The sequence below is a fragment of the Cricetulus griseus genome, chromosome 2 (assembly GCF_003668045.3).
Source record: "Cricetulus griseus strain 17A/GY chromosome 2, alternate assembly CriGri-PICRH-1.0, whole genome shotgun sequence".
Classification (NCBI taxonomy): Eukaryota; Metazoa; Chordata; class Mammalia; order Rodentia; family Cricetidae; genus Cricetulus; species Cricetulus griseus.
The window spans coordinates 286,480,358-286,506,521 of NC_048595.1; the positions used below are offsets into that span (position 1 = coordinate 286,480,358).

At 45.8% G+C, this 26,164-nt stretch overlaps 1 protein-coding gene across 1 annotated transcript in view; it reads left to right on the plus strand.

Annotated features, from left to right (window-relative positions):
- Window positions 1–25,514, plus strand: part of Arid1b (AT-rich interaction domain 1B) — a 354,347-nt gene extending 328,833 nt beyond the window's left edge. The window contains 9 exon segments of the mRNA XM_027401057.2: window positions 1,563–1,772; window positions 3,812–4,016; window positions 8,901–9,039; window positions 9,268–9,440; window positions 13,128–13,278; window positions 15,390–15,486; window positions 17,084–17,867; window positions 20,075–20,205; window positions 22,365–25,514. Of these exon segments, the coding sequence (XP_027256858.1) occupies window positions 1,563–1,772; window positions 3,812–4,016; window positions 8,901–9,039; window positions 9,268–9,440; window positions 13,128–13,278; window positions 15,390–15,486; window positions 17,084–17,867; window positions 20,075–20,205; window positions 22,365–24,083 (3,609 nt within the window). The 3' untranslated portion in view covers window positions 24,084–25,514.
- Window positions 25,515–26,164: the final 650 nt, after the last annotated feature.

Below are 26,164 nucleotides of genomic sequence, written 5' to 3' on the forward strand. Positions count from 1 at the left end.
TTTTTAAGAGTCATTTATTTATTGTGTATACAATGTTACGCCTGCATGTATGCTTGCAGGCCAGAAGAGGGCACCAGATCTCATTATAGATGGTTGTGAGTCACCATGTAGTTGCTGGGAATTGAACTCAGGACCTCTGGAGGAGTAGTCAGTGCTCTTAACCTCTGATCCATCTCTCCAGCCCCTGAAGTAATTTCTAAATGACTTGGAGTTCAAGTTCAATGCCAAAGTCAGTACTAAAAGATCACAATTAGCTGGGCACTGGTGGCGCACGCCTTTAATCCCAGCACTCAGGAGGCAGAGGCAGGCAGATCTCTGTGAGTTCGAGGCCAGCCTAGTCTCCAGAGTGAACGCCAGGATAGGCTCCAAAGCTACACAGAGAAACCCTGTCTCGAAAAAAAAAAAAAAAAAGATCACAATTACTTCCCATTCTAACCATGTCACCCCCCTACCCTGCCCTTTAGTACTAGGGACTGAATTTCGAACCTTCCTGTATACTATCATTGGACTCTATCCCCAATCCTTTTCCTACTTTTTTTTTTTTCAGATTTAAGACAGGAACTCAATAAACTGTCCAGTCTAACTTCAAACTTTGTGATCCTCCTGCCCAGCCTTCCAAATAGCTTGGAGTACAGGTTCTCAATAGTGGGCCCAGGTCATCCATGTTTATGTATTTTAGGGACAGATTTTATGCCTCAGTAGTCCTCAAGTTAGAGGTTTAACATAGGCAGAATGGCCTGTAGAGGGGAAGCTGCCACTTGACAAGCCTGGAGCGTGCTTAACAGGTCTATAACCACACTGGGGAACTTGTCTAATAACCTTTGTACATACTGAGAAGCTCAGAACCCTTACCTAGGGAGAGCTGGTTGCCCAATTGCTTATAAACGCCAGCAACTTGCAGGCACACCTGTCTCTTGTCTGTGGTTCTGTCCTGCACACTGCACGGCAAGCACCAGGTATTTTTCTACCACATGGTTTTGTTTTCATAAGGACACATACTAATCATTCTTACTTTGAGAAAAAGTAGGAATATTATTGAGGGTAAGGGGCTCTATGACATCAGACACAGGCATTCAGTGTCTGGGGTAAGGGGCTCTATGACATCAGACACAGGCATTCAGTGTCTGGGGTAAGGGGCTCTATGACGTCAGACACAGCTGTTCATTGTCTGGAGTAAGGGGCTCCTATGACATCAGGCATGAGAAATCTGGCCACAGGAGTTCATTGTCTGGGCTCTTGGTCTTTTATTTTTCAGAAGCACATGAGACTTCATTGGAATCTTGCCTTCTGGGATTCAATGCTACTATCGGAGTGTTTATTTTAGTTTAGTTGGGTGTTAAAATGAAGAGTTTATGCCCTTTTATTTAAAGTCAAAGTATATTATTTAAGAAAAATGTATAATTTGTGCCTGAACTAGTAGCCTCTGTTCCCAGCTGTTGTATGATAGCTGTGGTTTTTAAATGTATTTTCTTGTACTTAACCAGTTCTTGGCTCTGTCCTCACCTTCTCCCCTGCCCCATTCTTGTCCCCTTGTGCCCACTGCCACATCTTTGTGACACTAGAAGTCCAGCTCATCGTCCACCACTGGGGAGAAGATCACAAAAGTGTATGAGCTGGGGAACGAGCCAGAGCGGAAGCTGTGGGTTGACCGCTACCTGACATTCATGGAAGAGAGAGGCTCCCCCGTGTCCAGTCTTCCAGCAGTGGGCAAGAAGCCCCTGGACCTGTTTCGACTCTATGTCTGTGTCAAGGAGATTGGCGGTTTGGCACAGGTGAGAGTGAGTGAGGAGCAAGTGTTGCAGACTGGACATTGAAGGGATGACTTCCATTTAGGATATTGCATTTTGTTTCAGTTTATTTCCACAGAGGAAAAGCTAAGACTGTAGAAGGCCATCTTATTATTAGGACTCTGTAGTGGCCGGAGAGGGCTAGGATTCCTGACTCTCCACTTGTGTGGCCTCATTTTTCTTATCTATAACAGATTGCTAGCCTTTTTTCCCCAGCAGCCCCAGAATTCTCTGGAATCTGTGACAGATTCATGATCAAGTGTTTTAGAAATGACTAAATTTATTATGTGGGTCAGATAAAAATCAAATTCACTATTTTAATTCAAGCTGAGTATAGTGGGGCACACCCATAATTCCATACGTGAGAGGTGAAAACAGGAGGATCAGAAGTTCAACGCCAACCTCAGCTATTGTGAAACCCCCATTTCAAAAGAAAACAGAAAGAGAAATTCAGTCATAATTGTAGAACCATGCCCAAAGCTCCTGGATAGCTACAGGGCTAGTATTGTACTAGCCCACAGGGCCAGGACACTACATGGGAAGGAGTCATACCCAGGTACAGAGTTCTTGGCGGTGCTCATTTTCTGTCTGTGCCAATACTTGTTGACTGTCAGGATAGGTGTCCCCTAAGTCTTGTGTCCTCATCACCCCAGTGTTTACCCCCGTTTTTGGTGAGGGGTGTAGTTGGAGTGAATGCATCCTGTTGTGAAAACAGAGTACTAACTTCTCCTCCTTCCTGTACCCCCTCCCCTCCCACTCTGCTCTGTCTCCCCTAGGCTAGACTCTAATGCAAATCACCATGCCTAAAGAACTAGAATCCACTCACCGGGCGGTGTGTGCTGCTCTGTTACCGCAGCTCATGCAGAACTGGGCACACAGTGTTGCTGGCACCATGCTGCTTTCCAGCAAGCATGGGAGCAGGTGCTATGCCCTGACATCAAAGCCCTGCACTCTAGTTGACCAAGCAGCAGCAACTGCATTTCTCAGAGCCGTTAACGGGTGTTTATTGTGATTATTTAGTACTAAGCAAATGAATGTGAAGAGCCTTATGCTAAAGTTTGGATCCAGATATTCATTATTTCATGACAGTTTCACGCTACTCAACATAGCACACATCAAAAGGCACAAGCCTCCGTCTTCCCTTCCCTGAGCTATTTGTGTGTCTTCATGTTTCATTCATGACTTTATCGTTTCATAACCCATTCCTGGGTAGGAATGAAAAAGTTGAAACAATGCCCCTGTCTCTGTCTCTGTCTCTGTCTGTCTGTCTTGTCTCTCTCTCTCTCTCTCTCTCTCTCTCTCTCTCTCTCTCTCTCTCTCTCTCTCTCTCTTTCTCTTACACACACACACACACACACACACACACACACACACATACACACACTAACACTCACATACACACACACCCTTCTTGGGTTGCTGATGTCAACCTCAGGTAGGAAGCCCTGTAGGATACATACAAACCTGTGCCCCAGACACTAAGATGCTGCCAACACTCCAGCTAGGGAGCAGTAGCCCTGCTCTAGACACTTCCTGTGTCTATCCCTCAGGGAGCCTCAGTGACTGAAAGCTTATTGGAAGAGTGTAGCCAGGGTCACAGGCACATACTTTGGTGGCTATTGGAGGGAACATTATTTTTTCATGCAAGTGCTGTCACTTTGTTAGTCATCCTGTTAGAGTTTAGGTGGGGATGGGTGTGTGTGTGTGGGGGGGGGGTCTCCATTCATCCTGCGGCTCAGGAATCCGGAAGCTCTTATACAAACCTCTAGAAGATGGAGCAGGCAGAAGACCCCAGCAAGTGGGCTTTTATGTAGCCATCAGCAGGTTCCTTAATGGTTTTATAACTGTAACACTGTCTGTGTGCTGCTGAGTGGGAGTGATGAGCATTGGTTAAAGAAGGCAAATAAAAAAAGCGAAGACATTAAGTGCTTGTTTGTCTCCTGGCTTTAAACAAGCCTCTTCCATGCAAACCAATGATCCTACCTTTTTTTTTTTTTTTTTTTTTTTTTTTTTTTTTTTGCTAGGTTAATAAAAACAAGAAGTGGCGTGAGTTGGCAACCAACCTAAACGTTGGCACTTCCAGCAGTGCGGCCAGCTCCCTCAAAAAGCAGTATATTCAGTACCTGTTTGCCTTTGAATGCAAAATTGAGAGAGGGGAGGAGCCCCCACCAGAAGTCTTCAGCACTGGGGATACGAAGAAACAGCCCAAGCTCCAGCCGCCATCTCCTGGTAAGTGACAGTGCTACAGCTGGGCCAGTACAGGCAGGGCAGCTGGCTGTGCCAGACTCCAGACCTGGGAGAGGAACGTACCTCCTCAGCAGTGCTTCAAGGAGAGTGAAGTATGGGCTTCATGTCAGACTTAGAAGGCAGCTCTCCTTGCCTTTCCTCGTCTCAAAGGGGACCTTCCAATCCTGATCTGTATACCTTTGTTTCTAATACAAGAATTTCAAAATATTCCATCTAACTCTGGACAGAGTAAACATACACCTTCTGATAGTTTACAGTCCCGGTGCTGCCACCTTCAGGCCCAGGGGCTGGCTTGCACCACCTCTACTGTCTGGGCCACTCTAATTTGTACTTTAAAAAGAAGAGATTGGACTTGGTTCTGCTGTTTCCTGCCCAGCAAGTTCTCACTGAAGGGAACCCTGCAATGTCATGGAAAAAGTCCTTCTGTGCCATTGTGAGTTGGCTCCTTCCTGTCCTTCCACCTAAGCTGTGGGATACGGGTCATGCTTTTCAGCTCTGTCTGACCTTTGTCCCCCATCAGACTTTCAAGTGTGAAATTACCAAACACTGTGCACTGGTAACTCCAAGTTAGAGACAGGAAGACATTGGCCTCCTGCTTAGTTGTGAATGGTAGTTCTCACTGAGGAACATCCCACAATTCCTGGCTTCTGGTCACTGGTCATCACAGAGACCACATTTAAGCCTAGTGACCCTTCAGCACTTGGTGGTGCTATTACAGTTGCTGTATAAGGTGGAGACTGGGCACTGGCCCACCACATGGTGGGTTCTGAAGCTGGCTGACAGCCCATGTTTCTTGAGCATGTACAGTGTGCCAGGTGACTTCTGTATACTTGTCATTTCATCTTTGCATCATCCCTGGGTGCAGGAGCAATTTAAATGTCCCTGAGAGAGTAAAGACAAAGTCTTGGAACCCAAAGCCACACAGTGAGAGTGCAAAAGGCCTGTTTCTGGATATTCATTGAACCCACCAGGTCCTCAGCCTAGATGGAAATGCTGATGTTTACATCTAGAAGCCAGAGAAAGAATTCTGTTCACTTCTAAGGATTCTCTGGCCTCTGTCAGCATTGCAGAGCTGCTACTCTTTGCAGTCAAGTGGTCCCACATAAATACAGCCAGCTGTGCACTGCCCTGACCATCCCTAGGCACAGGCCTGCCAGTTGGGAAAACCCTCCCCTCCAGCCTCGCCCTTAATGATCCCGAACTGTCACCATGCAGGGTATACCTGAGCACTGGCCAATCTAATTTTTAAAACCACACAACATTACTTTCAGTTCACAGAATCAAAGAAGCTGCCCATGAACAGCTCTGAAACTATTTTTCCAAAATAAAACCCCAGTGGGGTGCAGGGTCTGAAGCAGTAATGTCTGCAAAGATCTAAAGACGCATTTTATTTGTCAGGAAAGAACTCGTGTCCCTGAATGGCCTGCACTTGTGTGTGGAGAATAGCTCCCAGCATGCCTCAGCCTCAGTACAGGAAGCCCTGCCGAGGTACAGAGCTGCAGAAAGTGAAGGCCTGTTCCCTCAATGGCCAGCACTTTCCTCTCCCCTGTTTAAAACCGCTGCCTTTATGGTGACATTATCATTTTAGCTGTACAAAGGAGTGTGGCTTGGATATGCACTTATTGGTCCAGATGGAGCCAAGGTCCCGCTGTGATGTGGGAATAGTAGAAGCAAAGCTTCCTGGTATTGGCTATAAAGTCAGTGTCCATCCCATAGAACACATGCAGTGTACACCAGACCACACAGAGCCCATCCAGGGGACAGTGAGCAGCAGTATCCCTATAGCCTATAGCCAGGTTTGTGTGACAGCTCTGCGTGCATCAGATGGCCTCCCTGACTCCAAAATTATTCCTGTGCTAAGATGTTTTCTTGATCCCTTTTAACGTGTGATTTTTAAAGCTAATTCTAGTTTGTTCTCCCATCCTTCACTGAAATCAAGTATTCCTAACCATGTGTCTGTGTTCTGAGAGGATTCCAAATTTTGGGTCTCTGGCCAGTTTTGGATGGCTATGGCTCTACGAATCTAAAGTTGAGTTGAGTCAAGCCTCCAAGGCTTGTTCCCTGCAGACAGATGCACCCCGTGAGCTCTGTCGGGGCCTTGGCTTACAGTCTGTATCTCTACACTGAACTTCCCAGAGTTGATGGAGAAGTTTAGTCAACAGCAGGTGGCCCAAGCAGACTTGGGGAAATGGAACTGAGGAGTGAGACAGGCAGAGGAGACAAGGAAATGCCATCCAGCTAGTAAGTTTGTAACCCAAAGCCGATCCATCTTTGCTGGCAGGTGGCTGACTACGTTTCTATTATTAGCTGACAAGTGATGTCACAAAACTTGTCATGGCTCCAACTAGGGAATCCTCAGAGGAAGATAAATGAGAAAGGGGCTGCAGTAACAAGGGTGCCCTCTGGGTGACCTCGAGTCACTAGACCTGGGACACATCAGCTGTTCTCTTTGCCCGGTTACCCACACCCCTCCCCACTGGAACTGGGGCACTGGGTTCATGCTGTGTAAATTATCTTCCCAGCCAGGAGCCTGGCTGTTCCCCTCTGAAGTGTGTGAATGTACTTAACCTTCAGTAACCTTTCCATTGTTTACTGTAGAGTATACATTTGTAGCTTCTGGCAAAAGGTAGGAATATCCTAGAGAGCCAGCCAGCCTCCTCGGCTAATGGAGTTGTGAGAGGATGCATTCTTTTTTTTTATTTTTTCTTCTTTTCTTTTTTTTTCCCTGAAAGGAAAGGAAAAACACTGGCAGCAAAGGAGACTTTTTCCATTTTTTTATTAGCTATAAGTGTGAATACTCTGTAAACAAGGGTCATTCTAACCTTGCAGCAGGCTACAAACCATATTTCCAAGAAAAGTGACGTGGAGTCCAAAGCCAGTCCTTTCTCTGCAGTTCTGTGGCGTCGTTAGGGCTGGCAGACTGTCGGTGTTTTAAAGGGCTCTTTGCTTACTCGTCACAGTCTACCTTCTTAACATACATCTCTAGAGTCTTCAGTGTTTGTTAGTTAGCTTTTCCATATCCATAAGGAGGTGGTAAGCTTGAGATCCTGGAGCTGTGAGCCTTCCAGAGCCCCACATATGCAGTGGACAGAACCACTCAGGCCACAGGGGCCGGGCAGCCCCATCAGACAGACAGACAACACTTGCACGTAGCTATGGCTTTCTAAGAACAAACTGTCAAGTCCAAAGACAACTCCAACTCCCAAACTCCAAAAGGCAGTTCATATATCCAGAAATAAGCTCAAGCTGGACCATAGAACTTCAGGTGTTTAGATAAAGCCAGCATTCCTCAGGAACTTGTAAAACTGATCCCATCTGCCAAAAAGAGTCATCCCTTTCCTCTGGCAGAAGGACAAATGGCTACCTGTGTTTGCATGTCAAAGCACATGTGGGTCCTCCAGGCCCCCTCAGTATCAAGGGGGTTACACGTTTCAAAGTCAGTGCTAGCCTGCTGTCTTCCCAGGGTTGGTCTCCCCTTTCACAGAGAGCCTTGGTCATGTCCAGTCTGCTAGCCATGTCAGTCTACTTCTGTCTTTGCTCTGGGCTCTTCCAGATGCCCCATCTGTTCTCTCTCATATCTACAATAAAAAACCATATCACGGAGATGTCATGTGAGCAGTTTCTTTACTGTGTCTCTTGCTTCCATAAGTGATGCCTATCTTTCCCATTTCTGACCCCTTCGTTAAGTAATGGCTTAGGACTTGTTTAACCTCCTCTTACTTTGAAGTAAAACAAGAACTAGAGTGAGGCTTGACGCTTCCTCCATAGGAAAGCAAGTGTCGTTTCCAGTACACTGTTAGTCTGAAGTACTCACAGTCCCAGTAGTTATGCAGACACCATAGGGAGGGATTGTGTGGTCTTTTTCAGTTTGCTACACTGTGTTCACCTGTTGAAAAGAGCCCGGATGCATCAGACACAGATTCCCTCACTGTGTTCCTGTCTGATCAATACATGGGACCAACATCTATCTGTTGAGCATCTAGCATGCTAAAGATTGTGATAGCCGATAAAGTAGGCTCTTGAGATATGTGTGTAAGGCGAGGTTAATTAATAATCCCACTTGAGTTTTGAGAGGGGCTCTCTTCTGAGCGCCATTATTCTGAAGTAATTGTGGTTGAAACTGAGCCTCAGAATCCGACAGCAGTACTGAAGAACTGCAAGCCAGCATAATGTGTATTTGTAATAACAAATCTGAGGTACAGCTCAAATGATAATGTTTTTAATGATAGAGCATTGCTGTCCAATTGTTGAAAAGATCTTAAGATAATGAAGGTGCCTTGTTAACCTACACAGCCTCTGTTGGGCTGCAGACACCCCTGCTGCTGGAGAACCCATGTCCTGAAGCACTGCATCAAAGCCTGTCAAACTGATGTGCCAAAATTTCATCCCATTTCTTCTTTGTTTACATGTAGGCGATCTCCAACAATGCAGAGTTAAACAATTTTCTGCCTAAAACCTTTTTGTTAGACACTTTTGCCCTGGGACATAAATACCCCAGGAAGCAATTACCCAGTCAGACGTATAACTTTATCTTATAGCTCACAAATGAAGTATGTTTCTAAATCATTTATTAAAAAATACTCCTTTACTGGGTGATGAGGGTAGAACTCCGTACACAGCACTCGTCCTCATATGTGAGGTCCTGTCTTCCATCCTTAGTATACACATGCGCTCTCCCTCCCTTCCCCTCCCTCTTCCATTCTGTCCCTTTCTTAGAAAAAAAGATGTATAAGGACTGATTTTACTACATTATTGCTATGTTTTCAATAATGTCTTACTTTTAATCCTTTTGTATACATGGTTATCAAAAATTACCTTACTTGATAACTCTAGCTTCTTTACTTATTTTCCCCTCAACACTGCTAGCTAACTCAGGATCCTTACAAGGCCCACAGACTCCACAGTCCACAGGCAGCAATTCAATGACAGAAGTTCCCGGTGATCTGAAGCCACCGACCCCAGCATCTACCCCTCATGGGCAGATGGCTCCCATGCAAAGTGGAAGGTATGTGCAGGGGACTCTGACATTGACTCAAGTTTTGTTTGTTTTAGGAGCAAACTTAATGGAAAAAAATGTCTCTGATTAGCTTTTAAATGTTTATGACTACTAGTTTTAGCATGTAATTTGGGGTGGTTTTGTATTTACCAGTTTTGAGAGTGGTTTATTCCTTGAACTCAGTGTATGCAGATGATGCTGCAGTGTCATTCAGTTTTCATCTTTTGTATCTTTCAGAAGCAGTACAATCAGTGTGCACGACCCATTCTCAGATGTAGGTGATTCATCATACCCAAAACGGAACTCTATGACTCCAAATGCCCCGTACCAGCAGGGCATGAGCATGCCAGACATGATGGGCAGGATGCCCTATGAGCCCAACAAGGACCCCTTCAGCGGAATGAGAAAAGGTACATAGAATGGAGTTTCTGCATGGGCATGGTCCTGAAGGCTTCCTTCTCTCCACTGACTCACAGCCTATTCCCCCATTTATCTGGGACAGTTCTAAGCACCTGCCATTTAGCGACTCAGCTAATTTCCTTGCTTCAGCTATAGCCGTAGGAAAACATAGCTTCTGTGTGTCTCTCTTGCCTCATCTAGAAATGATGAAAACAGTAAGGCCTGTGTCAGGTGTGCTATAACGATTAAGTCCCAGCACAAGAAGCCTGTAGAAGAGCAATGGACATGTGATCAGGAAGCACCCGCTGTCCAACAGCAGCAGCATTGTATTAACTTGTGCTGGGTGCTAACTAGTGTATTTGTGATTCTTACACAGTTCTTCAGGGATTTAACAGACTTGGGGGGGGGTGGCGGGGAGACAGAGGCCATGACTGAAAGAAAGCAAATACACAGGAAAGCTTGGAAGTAGTAGTGGTAGCCTGTGAATGCATTGGAGGAAGGCAAAGGTCCTGAGATTGGTGTGTCACAAGGAAGGAAGCGGGAATGTCAGACTCCACTAGGCATCAGCTGCCGGGGGCCAGGGCCCTTCCACTGACTGGCACATTCATGAATTTGAGGTTTTCACCAACTGAGAAATGTTTCTTGGAGGAATGGTAGGATTTAATATTTCTTTAAAGTAAGTATGTGAGTACCTAGTGGTCTCCAGGCTTTGAAAGAGATGAGAAGAGATCCATGGGGTTATGGGGACAGTTGAGCCAGAGATGCCATGTGGGAGTCAGACACTCGCAGTGGAGAAAAGACCCCTATGGCTTTGAGGGGTGGTGGAAGAGTGGGAAGGGGACTCTGGGACTAGTTGTCCATAGTCAATAGTTGGGAAAGGGACAGAGTAGTAGGAAACAGTGTCTTGAGCAGCTGTGGGGGGGCCAAGTCATGGGCTGTGTGTCCAGCTAGGCTAGGGTTACTCTTCACTGTGTATCTGCAGCAGTGGGACTGGTGAGCTCAGGGAGTGCAGGGGTGTCAGGTGCCAGAAACACCAGAGCTGGGTCTTCCTAACCCTGGCCAGCCGCAAGGAGTCCATATTGAGGTGGTGCATCAGGGGGGAGCCTGGCAGATGTCTTTTTAGTATTCACCCAAATGCAAGTAGATCCTATCAAAGTAAATCATATGAGTATTTTTTTAAATACACAAGAAATTGTGAAGAAGTTTTTGTAAGTAGTTATTCTGGGATCTGATAGAGAATGGCGGCTTTCTTATACTTAGATGTTGGGACACATGAGTTTTTGGGTTTGGTTTTTCTTCTTGAGACAGGGTCTCACTGTGTACCCCTGGCTGATCTAGAACTTTATATAGACCAGGCTGGCCTCAGACTCAAAGAGATCCACCTGTCTCTGCCTCCCTGAGTTCTTGAATTAAAGGTATGCACCACATCAGCTGTGGGGTTCGTGCTACCCATAGAGATACAGAGAGCCCCAGCTTGGTTTTGATGAGTATTATGGGCTATAAAAATATAACAGAAGAATCTCAAAATTTTTACCATTGGGCATATATTAGCCAATGAAATTTATGCACCTGTGTGCGTACATCCACAGAACAGGATGAATTTGTGCAGTTAGGGGAGCAAGTAGAGAGCTGTGCTGCTGAGAGACAATGTGTCTTCAACCATGTAAGTCATAGATAAATATCACAGCCCTGTGTACTTCAGCTCACCTGCTGCCTCATAGCATTGGGGCATTTATTAACAAGATAAAGCAGAAACACAGTCCACAGAAAACCGTTTTCTTACTGCTCTAATTTGTTGCAAATAAATTTTTCTGTTCTTCAATTTGCCTTATTCTACAACTCAGACCAGTTTGGTCAGTGGAAACCACTATTGGTGGTATCACTGTCATTGGCCTGTGACTCGGTGGTGCAATGAGGCAGCCTGGTCTCAGAACCCTTACCTTGTCGAGCCAGCCTTGCCTGCTCACCACCTGCCCCCAACCTCTCTCTGAAGCTCTGACCATGGTTCTCGGTGTACTTGAATGTCTGTTAATGTACATACACATAGCTGTGCTTAATCTTTAACCAGACCCTGGTGCTGTAGCACCCAATGGGCTGTTTCCTCCCATTTTGCTCATACAAAACAATGGTGATTGTTGAAATAAACTATTTCTGTATGGCAATGTTTCCATGAGATGGGATGCTAGAAGATGTATTGAGTCAAAGAATAGGAGTGAAGTGCCAGTGTTTAATGGTATAGCAACCTGCCCCAATCTCACTGACTTTAGTCAGTGGAACTTCACTGTGTCTCATGACTGTGTCATGGGGGCAGAGCTGATGTCTCCAGTCTTTACTAGGGACTCAGCTAGAGTCTGGGACCTTTCTGTGTGGTTTCTAGAGTACCCTTGACATGAAAGTTGAGGTCTAAGATAACCAGCCCTTTTGAAAGCTCATCGAGTGTTTGCTTGCTTCCATTTTCCTGAGCCTGTTGGTCAGCACTGGCCGTGAGAACCAGCCAGTGTCGTTATTGGAGGGAGCTGCATGGTCTGTGAATATGCACAGACGTGCTTCTGTGTGTTCTGGGGGATGACTGCCCACAGCCGGTACGGGCAGAAGTTGCAGCGGTCACATGCTTGACTGCAGTGTGTAGGTGTGTGGGCCTCTGCTCACTAAGCTAATTCTTACCAGCTACCATAACATCCACCAGTCAGATTGTGACTAACATTTCTGTTATGTTCAGTGAGGCCACACATCGTCTATCACATGCTGAGTGACCATTTAGTTTCCTTTTTCTATGAAAGGGTTTTCTTATTTTTGACTTACTATCTTTTTTTGGTGATTTTTTTTTTAAAGAGGTCTTTTAGAGAATTAAATTACTTAACTTCAATTATGACACTTGACTTCTATCTATCTCCGTCTTTTCATCTACAAAATGGAAAGTAATCTTAAAACTGGTTCTACCACAAGTTGATGTGAGCTCAGAGAGAAGGTGGCAACTGTGATAACCCTGCATCGGTCTCAGCCCTTATGTCTGGTCCACAGTTTTACAGCACTGACTTAGAAAAGTTGGGTCAGCTTTACCTCGAATGGAGTAGCTGTCATAGAATGAAGAAAGTAGTAGCCATGGGGCTCTAAGTGTCACACAGAACCAAGGTGCTGGCCAGGACTGAGCTCCTGAGTTCCAGATCCCCTTCAAGTTTATTCAAGTTGCTGGCAGGATCCATTCCTTCGTCTCTTATGGTTATGGGGCCAAAGTGACTGTCATATTGTTAGCTGTTCTCTGTCCACCCTTCAGAATTTCCCCTTTCTATGACAAGGCCAATAGGAGAGTCTCCGATAGGTTCCATCTTTATCCTTCAGCCCCAGATTTGAAGGGTTGCTTGAATGCTCCCTTTCGATGAATACACAGTCAGCTGTAATAGTCACTACATCTCTGCATTTCTCTTGAGGTGGAACACACCATCATGATGGGGCCACAGCCCAGTCTGTTTCTGGGTCCTATCCAGGTCAAGGCTCAAGCAAAGCAAACAGAGTGGATACAGGTGTCTTTGAGGCCATCTCTGGATTCTGCTTCCTTGGGCAGATTTCATATCCTTTTGTTAGGATTGTGGTATGCCATACAACATATAGGAACCATAGAAATTACTAGAAGGGATGTGTAGGCCCTTTGACTTTTAAAAAATACTTAAATTCTGCTCTTTTTATTTGAAATACCACAGTGCCTGGAAGTAGCGAACCCTTTATGACACAAGGACAGATGCCCAACAGCAGCATGCAAGACATGTACAACCAGAGTCCTTCAGGTGCCATGTCCAATCTGGGCATGGGGCAGCGGCAGCAGTTTCCCTATGGAGCCAGTTATGACCGGAGGTGAGTGCTTTTTGGTGAAGATGAGCGAGTTTACCAGAAACTGCTCTGCTCGAATGCACATTTCTGGGTCCTGGTGGCTGAGCTTCCGGTGACAGCACAGTGAGTGACCTTTCTTGTGCCACCAATGACCACTTACAATGGGTGGCCTCAGCCGGACTATGAGACCTCAGTCTGTCTCAGTCAGTCAGGGACTGTTGTTTATGAGCAGCTGTCAGCAGCATACCTCAGATTCTAACGTGACTGTGGCTGGCCATTCTTCCCTCAGAACTCTGGTGCCACAGCACACTGCACCATCCCCATCTCTGAGAAAGCCCACCATTCGCAGACACAAAAGCCTCTCCCATGAATCCATTCTGACATGCACATGGCAGGTCAGGCCACAGGATCACTCTTACACTGATTGTGCTTCGGTAGGAAGACAGAAAGATGTCACAGGAAAGCCTAATCCTCCAGTGGTGACAGCGATGGGCTTTCTTCATAAAGAGATGCCTCACCTGTGCCCCTAGGTGACACCAAAGGCCTCGCATGTAATGGTGTAGTCTCTGCTTCCCTAGTGAGAGAGAGGTTTCAAGTAGGCTTTCGGCATGCTGTGGTTTATAAGAAAAGACATGAAGCACACAAGAGTAAAGGGCCTGTCCCCTCTGCCACTGTGGAGTGCTGGTGAAGGACAGAACTAATTTGAGTCCCTTCCTCCATGATCCTGGTATGGGCAGTGTCTGCCCAGGGCGACGTGGCCACACCTGGGCCCTCTCACCAGCACACCTGCTGGACCCAAGGGAGGGGCAGTGAGTGGAGGGGACTTAGACCAAGGAGAGAGTGTGAAAGATCACTGTTACACTGCATGAGGTGTCTCCCTGGGTCTTCTGGGAGCCTGGCTCCTACAGTGCAGCAGCACGGGTAACCAGATGGCAGGTGATGCTCAGTGACCCTCACATGTGATGGACAGCTGTTGGTATCCTCTGCTTCAGTGAGCCAGCCCAGATGCCTACTGCGTGGAATGAAGGTTGACTTTAGCCATTGTGGATCCCTAGTACATGAGATAAGGGTTCAGCTGGGTTTGCTTGGGTTTTAGGATCCAGTAAGAGCTACTGATTTTTTTTTTTTTTCCCAATGAGAGTGGACAGTGTACAACGACAGACACTCCTAGAGAATCTCCAGTAAGCTTGCTCTCCTGTCGCCTACAGAGTGCCTGGCTTTGACTAGTCCACCTCAGAGCCTTTTACCTCATCATAGGCAGTCTTCTGAAAAATGTTACCTGCCTGTCCTAAGTTTTATTCTTGTCAATTTAGTTCTTTTCTCTAAACTTTGTCTACTTGCATATGGTAGTCTATTTTTTTCTTATTTTCATTTCTTGATCAGATTAATAATATATTCAATCCAGTTACTCTCCCCTCCTACAAGATTCAGTAATTCTAAATTAGACGAGTTTATTGCCAAAGCTCCACATCCGTTACCCTTGAAAATGTTAATTTATGGCATTTACAGTTTCTAAATGTGAGAGCAGTTGACAATAAACGCTATCTGTTTCTGTACAACAACTTGATAGGAGTGCGTTTCAGATGTTGTTAGTGTCGGTTTCCATCCCCTTTGTAATTAGGAACTTAGAATTTTGACCACTCCTCTGCCAGGTTTAGCATCTGGGAGTTCACTCTCGAAGTCTAGCTTTAAAAACTGAAACATGTCTGTCCTCAGTGAGGAAGCATCATCCACGTTCTGATGCTTCTGAACCTTGGTTTCTTCCTGCTTCTTGCTCCCATGACAACACCATGTGGCACTTGCTGCTGGAAGCTTCAGGGGATGGGTGGGGCTTCTGCCTCAAAGGAAGAGGCCACAGCCAGGACAAGTACACACAAGGTCCTGCCTGTCCAACCGGTATCCCTCTGACACCTATTAACAACAGCCTGAGCTGGGAGTTTGGCTCCACTCCGGAGATGGGCGTTACCGTACCTGCAAGAAGCTGGGCTACAGCTGTGGCCTCCTGTGCTGTTGAAAGTGGTGTGTGTGAAGAGCAGGCAGGGCCATTGGGTACAGCGTCTAGAAATGGGCTGTTCATGTCTATGTTTGCCTCAAGTCCCATGTCGACTAAGTTTTCTTTGAATACCTTGCTGTAGGCATGAGGCTTATGGGCAGCAGTATCCAGGCCAAGGTCCTCCCACAGGACAGCCGCCGTATGGAGGACACCAGCCTGGCCTGTACCCTCAGCAGCCGGTGAGTTGGCCCGTGGGTATGGGTCTGTTTTCCCATTATCTTTCTTATGAAGATTTGGGGAGCACTAACAGAACTCATACACTAGAGAGTAGTCAGGGTGGGCTAGCTAGAAAGTTTAAACTCAAAATTGACATGTAGTATTCTGGGATACATAACAGCATGCTGGACACATGTCTGTGGTCACCCCCATGCCCACAGGTTCCAGACCCATGAACTGAGCCAACCACAGATCAAAAGACAAGTGCACAGAACATGTGCATACATTCCCTTCCTCATCGTTCTCTAAACAAATAGGGCACAGCTGCTTATATAGCATTCACTTACACTGTATTGTCAATCTGAGTACTCGAGAAACCACCCAAATGAAAAAGAGTGCATGTGGATGGTATAGAAAGCTTGAGCCTTTGTCTCTAAGGGTCTTGAAGGTCAGTGGATGTGGCCCGCAGGGGTGCTGGAACCAGTCTTTGTAGATACCTAGGGACAACTGTTTGCTATTTAATCAATCCACTTTAGGATAGAAATGTACCATACTTACAACAAAGGACACCCAGACTGTCGTAGCTCTTTTAAACTAAGATATTAACACCACATATTTTGGTGGGCACTATGCCCCCTAAAGTGTACTCACTTATTTTTTTCCTTAATAATTAATGGTGTATTTATTTTGAATCATGGATAATTCATGCTGGCTCCCAGATGAGTATGCAGAAGTCCCAGTGGCCCTGAGGGTTGAACTCTTGATGTGGTCTCGGACACTCTGATCCATCTGGTACTGAACTACCTTTTTGATCTGAGATCACTGGATAGATAGATAGATACATACATACATACATACATACATACATACATACATACATACATACATGAGAATTGTCTTTTTAGAATTTTTCAGTAACAAAGTCATTTTGAAATATGCATTTCCTTCTGGAGCTTACCTTACAATCATTGAAGCCACTTACTGTAAACAGTTTGAAGTGAAGTGAAACAGCATAGTTCAGCCCTCAACGTCCCTGCTGCCCGTCAGGAAGTCCCACCAACCTGATGGCACTGGTAAAGAGTCCCCAGGGGTAGAGCTGAGTGGAAGGAGTTGTGTGGAGGGACCAGTGTGCATCACGGAGAACTGAACCTGGACAAGCTGAGCATCTGGGCAGGAGCCAGGATATGGACATCAGGTGTGGTGGCCCAGCATGAGGAGCTGTGTCGGCATTGAGGCCTAAGGGGTCCCTTTAGTCCAGAACCTCCCAGGGTGACCCTGGGATCTCCAGCATGTCTGCTTCTGTCTGTCCACGTGTGCCGCTGTGGTGGTCACCCGTGCTGTGCTGCTGTCCCTGTGTTGCAGCCCAAGCAGAGGGTCCTCGTTTTTTTCTCACAGAAAGTTTCATACATGTGGAAACAAACTTGGGAAGCCCTCCTTACAGTGTGTGGTGATACCGAAATACAAGCCTAAATTGTTAGCAGTTGTCAGTATGTAGGAGTGTCCCATATTCATTCTGAAATGAACATTCTACCCAGTAATAACTGTTTTTGCATAATTTGAGTGTGTGTGATTATACCTCTAAGAGTACATCAGTGTGACTTGTCTGTGTATGAATTTCAGAATTACAAACGCCACATGGATGGTATGTATGGGCCTCCAGCCAAGCGCCATGAGGGGGACATGTACAACATGCAGTATGGCAGTCAGCAGCAGGAGGTGTACAACCAGTATGGAGGCTCTTACTCTGGCCCGGACAGGAGGCCCATCCAGGGACAGTATCCCTACCCCTACAACAGAGAGAGGATGCAGGGCCCAGGCCAGATGCAGCCACATGGAATCCCACCTCAGATGATGGGCGGCCCCATGCAGCCATCCTCCAGCGAAGGGCCTCAGCAGAATATGTGGGCAACACGCAATGATATGCCTTATCCCTACCAGAACAGGCAAGGCCCAGGCGGCCCTGCACAGGCACCACCTTACCCAAGCATGAACCGTACAGATGACATGATGGTACCAGATCAGAGGATCAATCATGAGAGCCAGTGGCCTTCTCACGTCAGCCAGCGCCAGCCTTACATGTCATCTTCAGCCTCCATGCAGCCCATCACGCGCCCACCTCAGTCATCCTACCAGACGCCACCATCACTGCCAAACCACATCTCCAGGGCACCAAGCCCCGCCTCCTTCCAGCGCTCCCTGGAGAGTCGCATGTCTCCAAGCAAGTCTCCCTTCCTGCCCGCCATGAAGATGCAGAAAGTCATGCCCACCGTCCCCACATCCCAGGTCACTGGGCCACCCCCTCAGCCACCACCAATCAGAAGGGAGATTACCTTTCCTCCTGGGTCCGTAGAAGCCTCACAGCCAGTCCTGAAACAAAGGCGAAAGATCACCTCAAAAGACATTGGTAAGAGTTGGGAAGTCTTGTTCTAAAAATGGGTTGGTTTTTTTGTTTTGTTTTTTTGAAATCTAAAACTTTAATTTAGATGTCATTTCCATCCATTCAACTGGATGAGATTCTTAACAATACAGATTATCAGGATATTTACATATAGGAGCGTTGATTAAAAGCCATTCATCTGAATAAGAAACAGGCCAGAGAAGAGCCTGCATCTAAATAATGATACTTCTAGGTGCAAAGGTTGCTTGTGTGAGAGACTAGAGCTTCAGGGGAGAAAGCCAGGATTCCACAGTAGTCACTTGCTGTGCCTTGGCTTCAGATTTAACCTTAACCAAGCCACTTAATTGCTGTAGCCTGTGCTTAAGAGACCCACTGTAAGGCTGAGGAAATTGAAGGCAAGCCACTCTAATGACAGTGCAAGATGAGTTTCCATGGGGAAAGGTAGATACCTGGCTATGCTATATAGATGGGTAGATGTGATACATGGGATGTTCTCTGCTGTGATGTATGGAGCCACTGTAATCCACACCACACTGGCAGATACAGGCCAAGGCGTTAACCTCAGCTGAATACTAATGTTGCTTGCCCATCCTCTGTGAGACCATGCGAATACTAATTAACGGTCTGGAGTGTCTGGGAGTAAACACAGCTTTTTCTGCATTTATTTTGAGGTTCTTTTAACACAGCAAGGGAAATAATAGCTCTTGGTTGTGTAAGAAAAAAAAAAATTTCAAAACTGTGGAATCACTTGGCTTAAAATCATTTGCAGTGATTAGAAAATTAAAGATATCTAATTAATGATAGTAAGAGTCTCTCAATTGTTGGACACTAAACAAATAGATACATAGTAAGAAAAAATAGGATATCTTATATATGGGAGCTGTCGGGGAGATGCTGAAGTGTGGATAGTGAGCCCAAGTTTATAGAGAATTTAAATGAAATAGATACTTATGTTTGTGTGTGCTTAAATAGACACATATATCTACTTTTTAAAAGATGTATTTGTTTTTATTTTATGAGATTTTTGCCTGCTTGTATATCTATACTATTAAGCATGCATTGCACAAGAAGCCAGAAGAGGGCATTAATTCCCCAGGAACAGGTGATCAGATGGTTGTTAGCTGCCATTTGGGTGTCAGGACCCCAACCCTGTCCCTCTCCAAGAACAAGTGTACTTAACTGCTGAGCCATCTCTCCAGCCCAATTTCTGTTTTTGTTATGGTTTTTGTTTTTGTTTTTATTACCTCTTAGTTTCTATCAGTGCTTGCCTTCAACCTAGGGAAATCGATGCTCATTTTCAAAAATGTGATTCCTTGTATTACAAAAGTCATGTTTTCCTCTTTAAAAGTTTGCAAAACAAAATCACACTAAAGAAGTCTTTGAACACATCTACATACAACAGGCGTGTGCACACACACCCCACACCACTTGTAGCTGTGGTGAGTGAGATAGATCAGGTTTCCTCTCTACCTCAGGGCCACATCACAGGCCCCTGCAGGCCTCCTGAAGAGCTCCCACTGCAGACTCGGGACATGGGGAGCCCCTGCTATCGCACCCTCCTCAGCAAATCTGGCAGCTGTCATTTAGGCGTCTTTAGCGTCAGGAGTAGGAGAAACAACAGAAAGGAGTGCTTTCAGTCTCCCTCTCCTTGGCTCATCCACACCCTGAAAACCAACCATCGAAATGCCTGGTGTGCAGCCACAGTGCGTTCTGAAGGCAGGGACATAGAAGTGGGAGAAAACAGCACTAAAAAACCAAGACCTTTGTCTAAGGTTACACTGTTTGTGGATTGCATTTTCCTTCTGCTTGCACAAACTTGCCAGTCTTCTCAAGATCCACCTTCGGGTCCTTTTGAGTGAAGGAAGTGGAAGAAGGCAGCTGTGCTGGTGTTGCTTTGATTGTGCAAACCTGTGAACCCTTAGAGATGCTCATCAAGTGGCAACAACAACAACAAAAACAAACTGTCCAAGATGACAAGGACCGTGTGTGCTGGCCAGGCCCACCAACACCTAGAAGAACTTAGGGCCCCTCTTTAACCCCCAAAGCAACAAGGATCTTAAAGAACAAAGTGTCCTACAGAGTTAGCATCTCCAACTAAAGTCAAGTGACCATGCATGGCTGACTCTGCAAAGAGCATTTGTTGAAAACTGTCCTACAGCAAACACTTTACTTAATACCTGCTTATGTTCATAATACCCTGTTTTCCTTTTTAGTTACTCCTGAGGCGTGGCGCGTGATGATGTCCCTTAAATCGGGTCTGTTGGCTGAGAGCACTTGGGCTTTGGACACTATCAACATTCTCCTCTATGACGACAGCACGGTCGCCACCTTCAACCTTTCCCAGGTGAGGCAACCATAGTGCAGCTAGCAACCAGTTAGAATGGTAGAAAATTAAGCGACACACAGTGCTTGTGCTTCTGCCTAAGGTGATGAGCACAGAGCATCCAAGACTTTGAATCACTATAGTTACTATGAAGCAACATTAATCACCATATAGTTGCCTGAGTACTTAGTCTGGGATGATAATTTATTTCCATCTTCAGGGTAAATATATGCATATATAGACATGTATATGCTTATATACATTCCCATATTTCTCATAGAAAAAAGTGGCGTGTGTGTGTGCGCGTGCGTGCGTGCGTGTGTGTGTGTGTGTGTGTGTGTGTGTGTAAGATAGTAGCAAAGAAATTGTTGCTTGGAGTGATCAGGACAGTGGGAATAATCAAAACATAATATGAAGTTGTAATTAATGAATTACAGAAAGTCCTTTTCAGGGCAGCCTTCTTATTTAGTGTTTATTCTGGTACTTTCTTATTTATTGCCTGGTTTTTTTAGTCATTTGTCTGAGGCAGGCCTCATGTGACCTGACCGTGAACCTACTATGTGATCTTGAAGTGGACTCCTGCTTCCATGTGCTAGGGTTGTTGTGTGTGTCACCCACCCCATGCTGTGGCCTTTCTCTTCCCCCGTATGAAATAGGTAACTTATGTAAGAGACTAGAACTCATTGAGCCCTGTGTCCCCACCATGTGGCTGAAATGATTAGGGGTCAGGTCTGCCTCCCCACTTCTGCCTTTCTCCTGGTGGTTTTGAAGCAATCGTTTGAAATCCTGCTGTTTCCCCCATCTGGGAACCCTCAGTTCAGAGTTGGCCTTAAAAGTAGCTTCTAGCAGTATGACTGAGAGAGAGCAGGAAGCCGGAGAAAGATGCCAGTCATGGGGCTGTGGGCTTTAAAGAGGTGTGGGGGGTAAAAGTGAGAGAGGCTTACTTACTCTCTCTGTGGTGCGTTAACTGCTCAGCCACCTGAGGATGCTGGGCTGTCCAGTTGCCTTCCTGTTATTGAATAAGACCAGAAATTTTTACGGAACTGTTTCTTTCACTATGTCTTCCATGTAGCCCAAAAGGCAGTTACCTGCTGGTGAAATAAATTCATATGTCACAAACACTGCATGATCTGGTGATGGTGTCCAGCTGTTTCTAGAACCTTTGTTCCTGTGACAGGTGAACTCTGGCTGGTTGTGCATTTTTATACCCAGAAGGGCTTGGTTAATTCGCCCTTTTCCCAGGGATAAGGTAAACTTGTGAAAGGAAGGAACCACCCACACATCACGTGGGATAATACCTTCGGGATCACTAAAGCGACTGCTTGGTACAGCTTATTGGTACCCCAGGACAGGCGTTCCAAGCTCCTTCCAGGGAACAGGGAGTAGATATGAAAGTGTGGCTGGTTTCCATAGTGTCTGTCACACAGGATCTTCATTGCATGTCATTTACAGCCTAAGTATGACAGGCGGCGAGCTGGAGCGAGCAGTGCAAGCAGGAGCTCTCAGCTTTCCACAGGCAGTGCCTCTCTGCCAGTGGCTCTTGTCTTTCACTCAGCATTGAGAATAACTGAAATGTAAAATTGCATTTCATGGAGCACTCTATTCATTTATCAGGGACTAAATTGATTTGTTTATAATTTTCAGTGTTTATGAGCTGCTACATTGCTGAAATTATCTCCTCCAAAAGATATAGAGAGAGCATAAATTAGGGCAACCTGTGACACCTGAGACAAAAATAACCATAAAAATCCTAAGAATAATAACCATAAAACCCCAGCAGACGACTCCCAGATAAACAGTAGAAGAGCAAACAGATTCGCTTTGGGCTCGAGAGTCTATAAAATCCTTGCTCTTACTCCTCACAGTGCACAGTCCCTAACTCATGCAAACTGTACAGAGTGGTGGAGCTCTCCCCATGCTGGAGCCATGGCTATAGGAAGCCAACGCTGGTGCTGGCAGTGCCAGTTGGCAGAGACCCAGAGACACACTTGTGCACATTTAGTCCATCATCAGGAAGGTAGCTCTTGGATGTATGGTGTGCCCTCCAGGGTCTGGCCAGAAGGACATTACAAAAGTATAGATGTCATTACCCAAAGCTGCTCTAGGCTCAGGCTCTTGCTCCTTCCTTCGGAGCTGATGTCCTCACCCTGTACCTGTTCTCTCTCTCCTCCCTTCTCTAGCTGTCTGGGTTCCTGGAGCTTTTAGTGGAGTACTTTCGAAGATGCCTAATTGACATTTTCGGAATTCTTATGGAATATGAAGTGGGTGACCCCAGCCAAAAAGCACTTGATCACCATTCGGGGAAGAAAGATGACAGCCAGTCCTCAGGAGATGATTCTGGGAAAGAAGAAGAGGATGCTGAGTGTCTTGATGAAGAGGAGGAGGAAGAAGAGGAGGAAGACAGTGAAAAGATGGAGTCAGAGGGGAAGAGCAGTGCTGCCCCTGCTGCTCCAGATGCCAGCGTGGACCCCAAGGAGACGCCAAAGCAGGCCAGTAAGTTTGACAGGCTGCCCATAAAGATTGTCAAAAAGAACAACCTGTTTGTGGTGGACCGGTCTGACAAGCTGGGCCGCGTGCAAGAGTTCAACAGTGGACTCCTACACTGGCAGCTGGGGGGCGGCGACACTACAGAGCACATCCAGACTCACTTTGAGAGCAAGATGGAGATCCCTCCTCGAAGGCGCCCGCCTCCGTCTCTGAGCTCCACAGGAAGGAAGAAAGAGCTGGAAGGCAAAGGTGATTCTGAAGAGCAGCCAGAGAAAAGCATCATAGCCACCATCGATGACGTCCTGTCTGCCCGGCCAGGGGCCCTGCCGGAAGACGCCAACCCAGGACCTCAAACCGATAGCAGCAAGTTTCCCTTTGGAATTCAGCAGGCCAAAAGCCACCGGAACATCAGGCTCCTGGAGGACGAGCCCAGGAGCCGAGACGAGACTCCCCTGTGCACCATCGCGCACTGGCAGGACTCGCTGGCTAAGCGCTGCATCTGTGTGTCCAACATCGTGCGGAGCTTGTCTTTCGTGCCTGGCAACGACGCAGAGATGTCCAAACACCCAGGCTTGGTGCTGATCCTGGGAAAGCTGATTCTGCTGCATCACGAGCATCCTGAGAGAAAACGGGCGCCACAAACCTATGAGAAGGAGGAGGATGAGGACAAGGGGGTGGCCTGCAGCAAAGATGAGTGGTGGTGGGACTGCCTTGAGGTCTTGCGGGATAACACATTGGTCACGTTGGCCAACATTTCCGGGCAGCTAGACTTGTCTGCGTACACGGAGAGCATCTGCTTGCCGATCCTAGACGGCTTGCTGCACTGGATGGTGTGCCCCTCTGCAGAAGCGCAGGACCCCTTTCCCACCGTGGGGCCCAACTCAGTCCTGTCACCACAGAGACTTGTGCTGGAAACCCTCTGTAAACTCAGTATCCAGGACAACAACGTGGACCTCATCTTGGCCACACCTCCATTTAGTCGTCAGGAGAAATTTTATGCTACATTAGTTAGGTACGTTGGGGATCGCAAAAACCCGGTCTGTCGAGAAATGTCCATGGCGCTTTTATCGAACCTTGCCCAGGGGGACGCACTGGCAGCAAGGGCAATAGCTGTGCAGAAAGGAAGCATCGGAAACTTGATAAGCTTCCTCGAGGACGGGGTCACGATGGCGCAGTACCAGCAGAACCAGCAGAACCTCATGCACATGCAGCCCCCACCTCTGGAACCCCCTAGTGTAGACATGATGTGCAGGGCGGCCAAGGCTTTGCTGGCCATGGCCAGAGTGGATGAAAACCGCTCAGAATTCCTTTTGCACGAGGGTCGGTTGCTGGATATCTCGATATCGGCTGTCCTGAACTCTCTGGTGGCATCTGTCATCTGTGATGTACTATTTCAGATTGGGCAGTTATGACATACGTGAGAAGGCACGCATGTGTGAGTGAAGATAGAGGGTCACATAGAACTGGCTGTTTTCTGTTCTCGTTTATCCAGCGTAGGAAGAAAGAAAAGTCTTTGCTCCTCTGCCCCATTCACTATTTACCAATTGGGAATTAAATCATTAATTTGAACAGTTATAAAATTGATATTGCTGTCTCTGTGTATAAGTACATCCTTTGGGAATTTTCTATTTCTTTTCTTTTTTTTTTTTTAACCAAAGTTGCTGTCTAGTACATTGAAAGGTCACTTCTTTTTTCACAAATTTCCTTTTTAATGTCTTTTTTTTTTTTAATTCATGTTGTATTGCAGTTTTGGGGAAGTGAATTGACTTTAAAGAAAAAAAAAAGTTTTGACAAAAGATGCTAAGATAGGAAAATTTCACCACACCGAGGCAAAAAGGTGAAAGAAAAATTGATCCTTGAATTGATTTCCTATGAGTTTTAGTCTCCACAGAATGAAAAAAACAAAACAAAACTGCATCCCGTCACCCAAAGCTCTGTGCAATAGAAACTTCTAGAAAAATAGGTGTAGGGGCTTGAGGAGGTGTGGCAGTCAGTAGTCAGAACTATGATGATACTGGTTTCTCCACAGGAAAGTGGTTACATTAGGCTACAAGCAAAAACAGTGCTTTCAGTTAGGGGTGAAAATGCACTCCTAATGGCCATCTGCAGAGTTGCTTCCTCACCACGACCGCCATGTCTGCTGTGGTTCAGCCTCCACGTGACAGTTCTTCACAATTCCTTTCATCATTTTTTAAATATTTTTTTTACTGCCTATGGGCTGTGATGTATATAGAAGTTGTACATTAAACATACCCTCATTTTGTTTCTTTTCTTTTTTTTTTTTTTTTTAGTATAAAGTTTTTAGTTTCTTTTTCATGATGTGGTAACTACGAAGTGATGGTAGATTTAAATAATTTTTTATTTTTATTTTATATATTTTTTCATTAGGACCATATCTCCAAAAAAAAGAAAAAAGAAACAAAAAATACAAAAAACAAAAACAAAAAAAAAAAGAGGGTAATGTACAAGTTTCTGTATGTATAAAGTCATGCGCTATTGGGAGAGCGGCTGGTCCCAATTTGCTTCATGAATCAAGGTGTGGAAATGGTTGCATATGGATTGATTTAGAAAATGGATACCAGTACAGACAAAAAGAAAAAGAACGAAAGAAAAAAGAAAAAACAACTAAAAGGAAGAAACACAACTTCAAAGATTTTTCTGTGATAAGAATCCGCATTTGTATTTCAAGATAATGTAGTTTAAGAAAAGAAAAAAATGAAAAAAACTTGATGTAAATTCCTCCTTTTCCTCTGGCTTAATGAATATCATTTATTCCGTATAAAATCTTTATATGTCCCACATGTTAAGAATAAATGTACATTAAATCTTGTTAAGCACTGTGATGGGTGTTCTTGAATACTGTTCTAATTTGACTACGTGGTTGCGTAGTAACCACGTTATTTACAAGAAATAGGGGAAATGTAACAGCCACCTCCTGGTAACGAAGCCTGAAGGCCAGAAGGGACTTTTGGGGATACCTACTTGAGAGTGGGGACAACGGTTTGATTTCTCAGATTGTTCCACAAATTAGGCCTTCTCTGAGCAGTTAACAGTGACAACACTGAGGTGTGCTGACTTCCCTCATACATGGGTGGTGGCTGCTAGCCCCCTGAAGCAGGGCCTCCAAGCTAACTGGCCTGAAATCATAGCCTTCTGCCTTTCACTGCGTCTTTGTTTTAATCCTAGTTGGCACTCACCATGTTTCTTCTGTGTGCCTCGGAGTTGCTCTGCATTTAGTTTACTCCAGCGTGTATAATATTTATATTGTGCAATGTTAAAAAGAACATGTTACATTGTATGTGGTGGTGTACATAGTGCCAAGTGATGCTTCTATTTCAGGGCGTGCTCTCATCTTCCTGCCTACCTGGTGCACACTGGCTTTCCAGCACTCAGCTCTGACTGAAAGGTCTTTTTCCTGGGTCAGTGACTGTTACTGTGAAACATTCAGTCTCTGAAACTGCTGCATAGTCTTGCTGCTGGTGTCCCCTCTCAC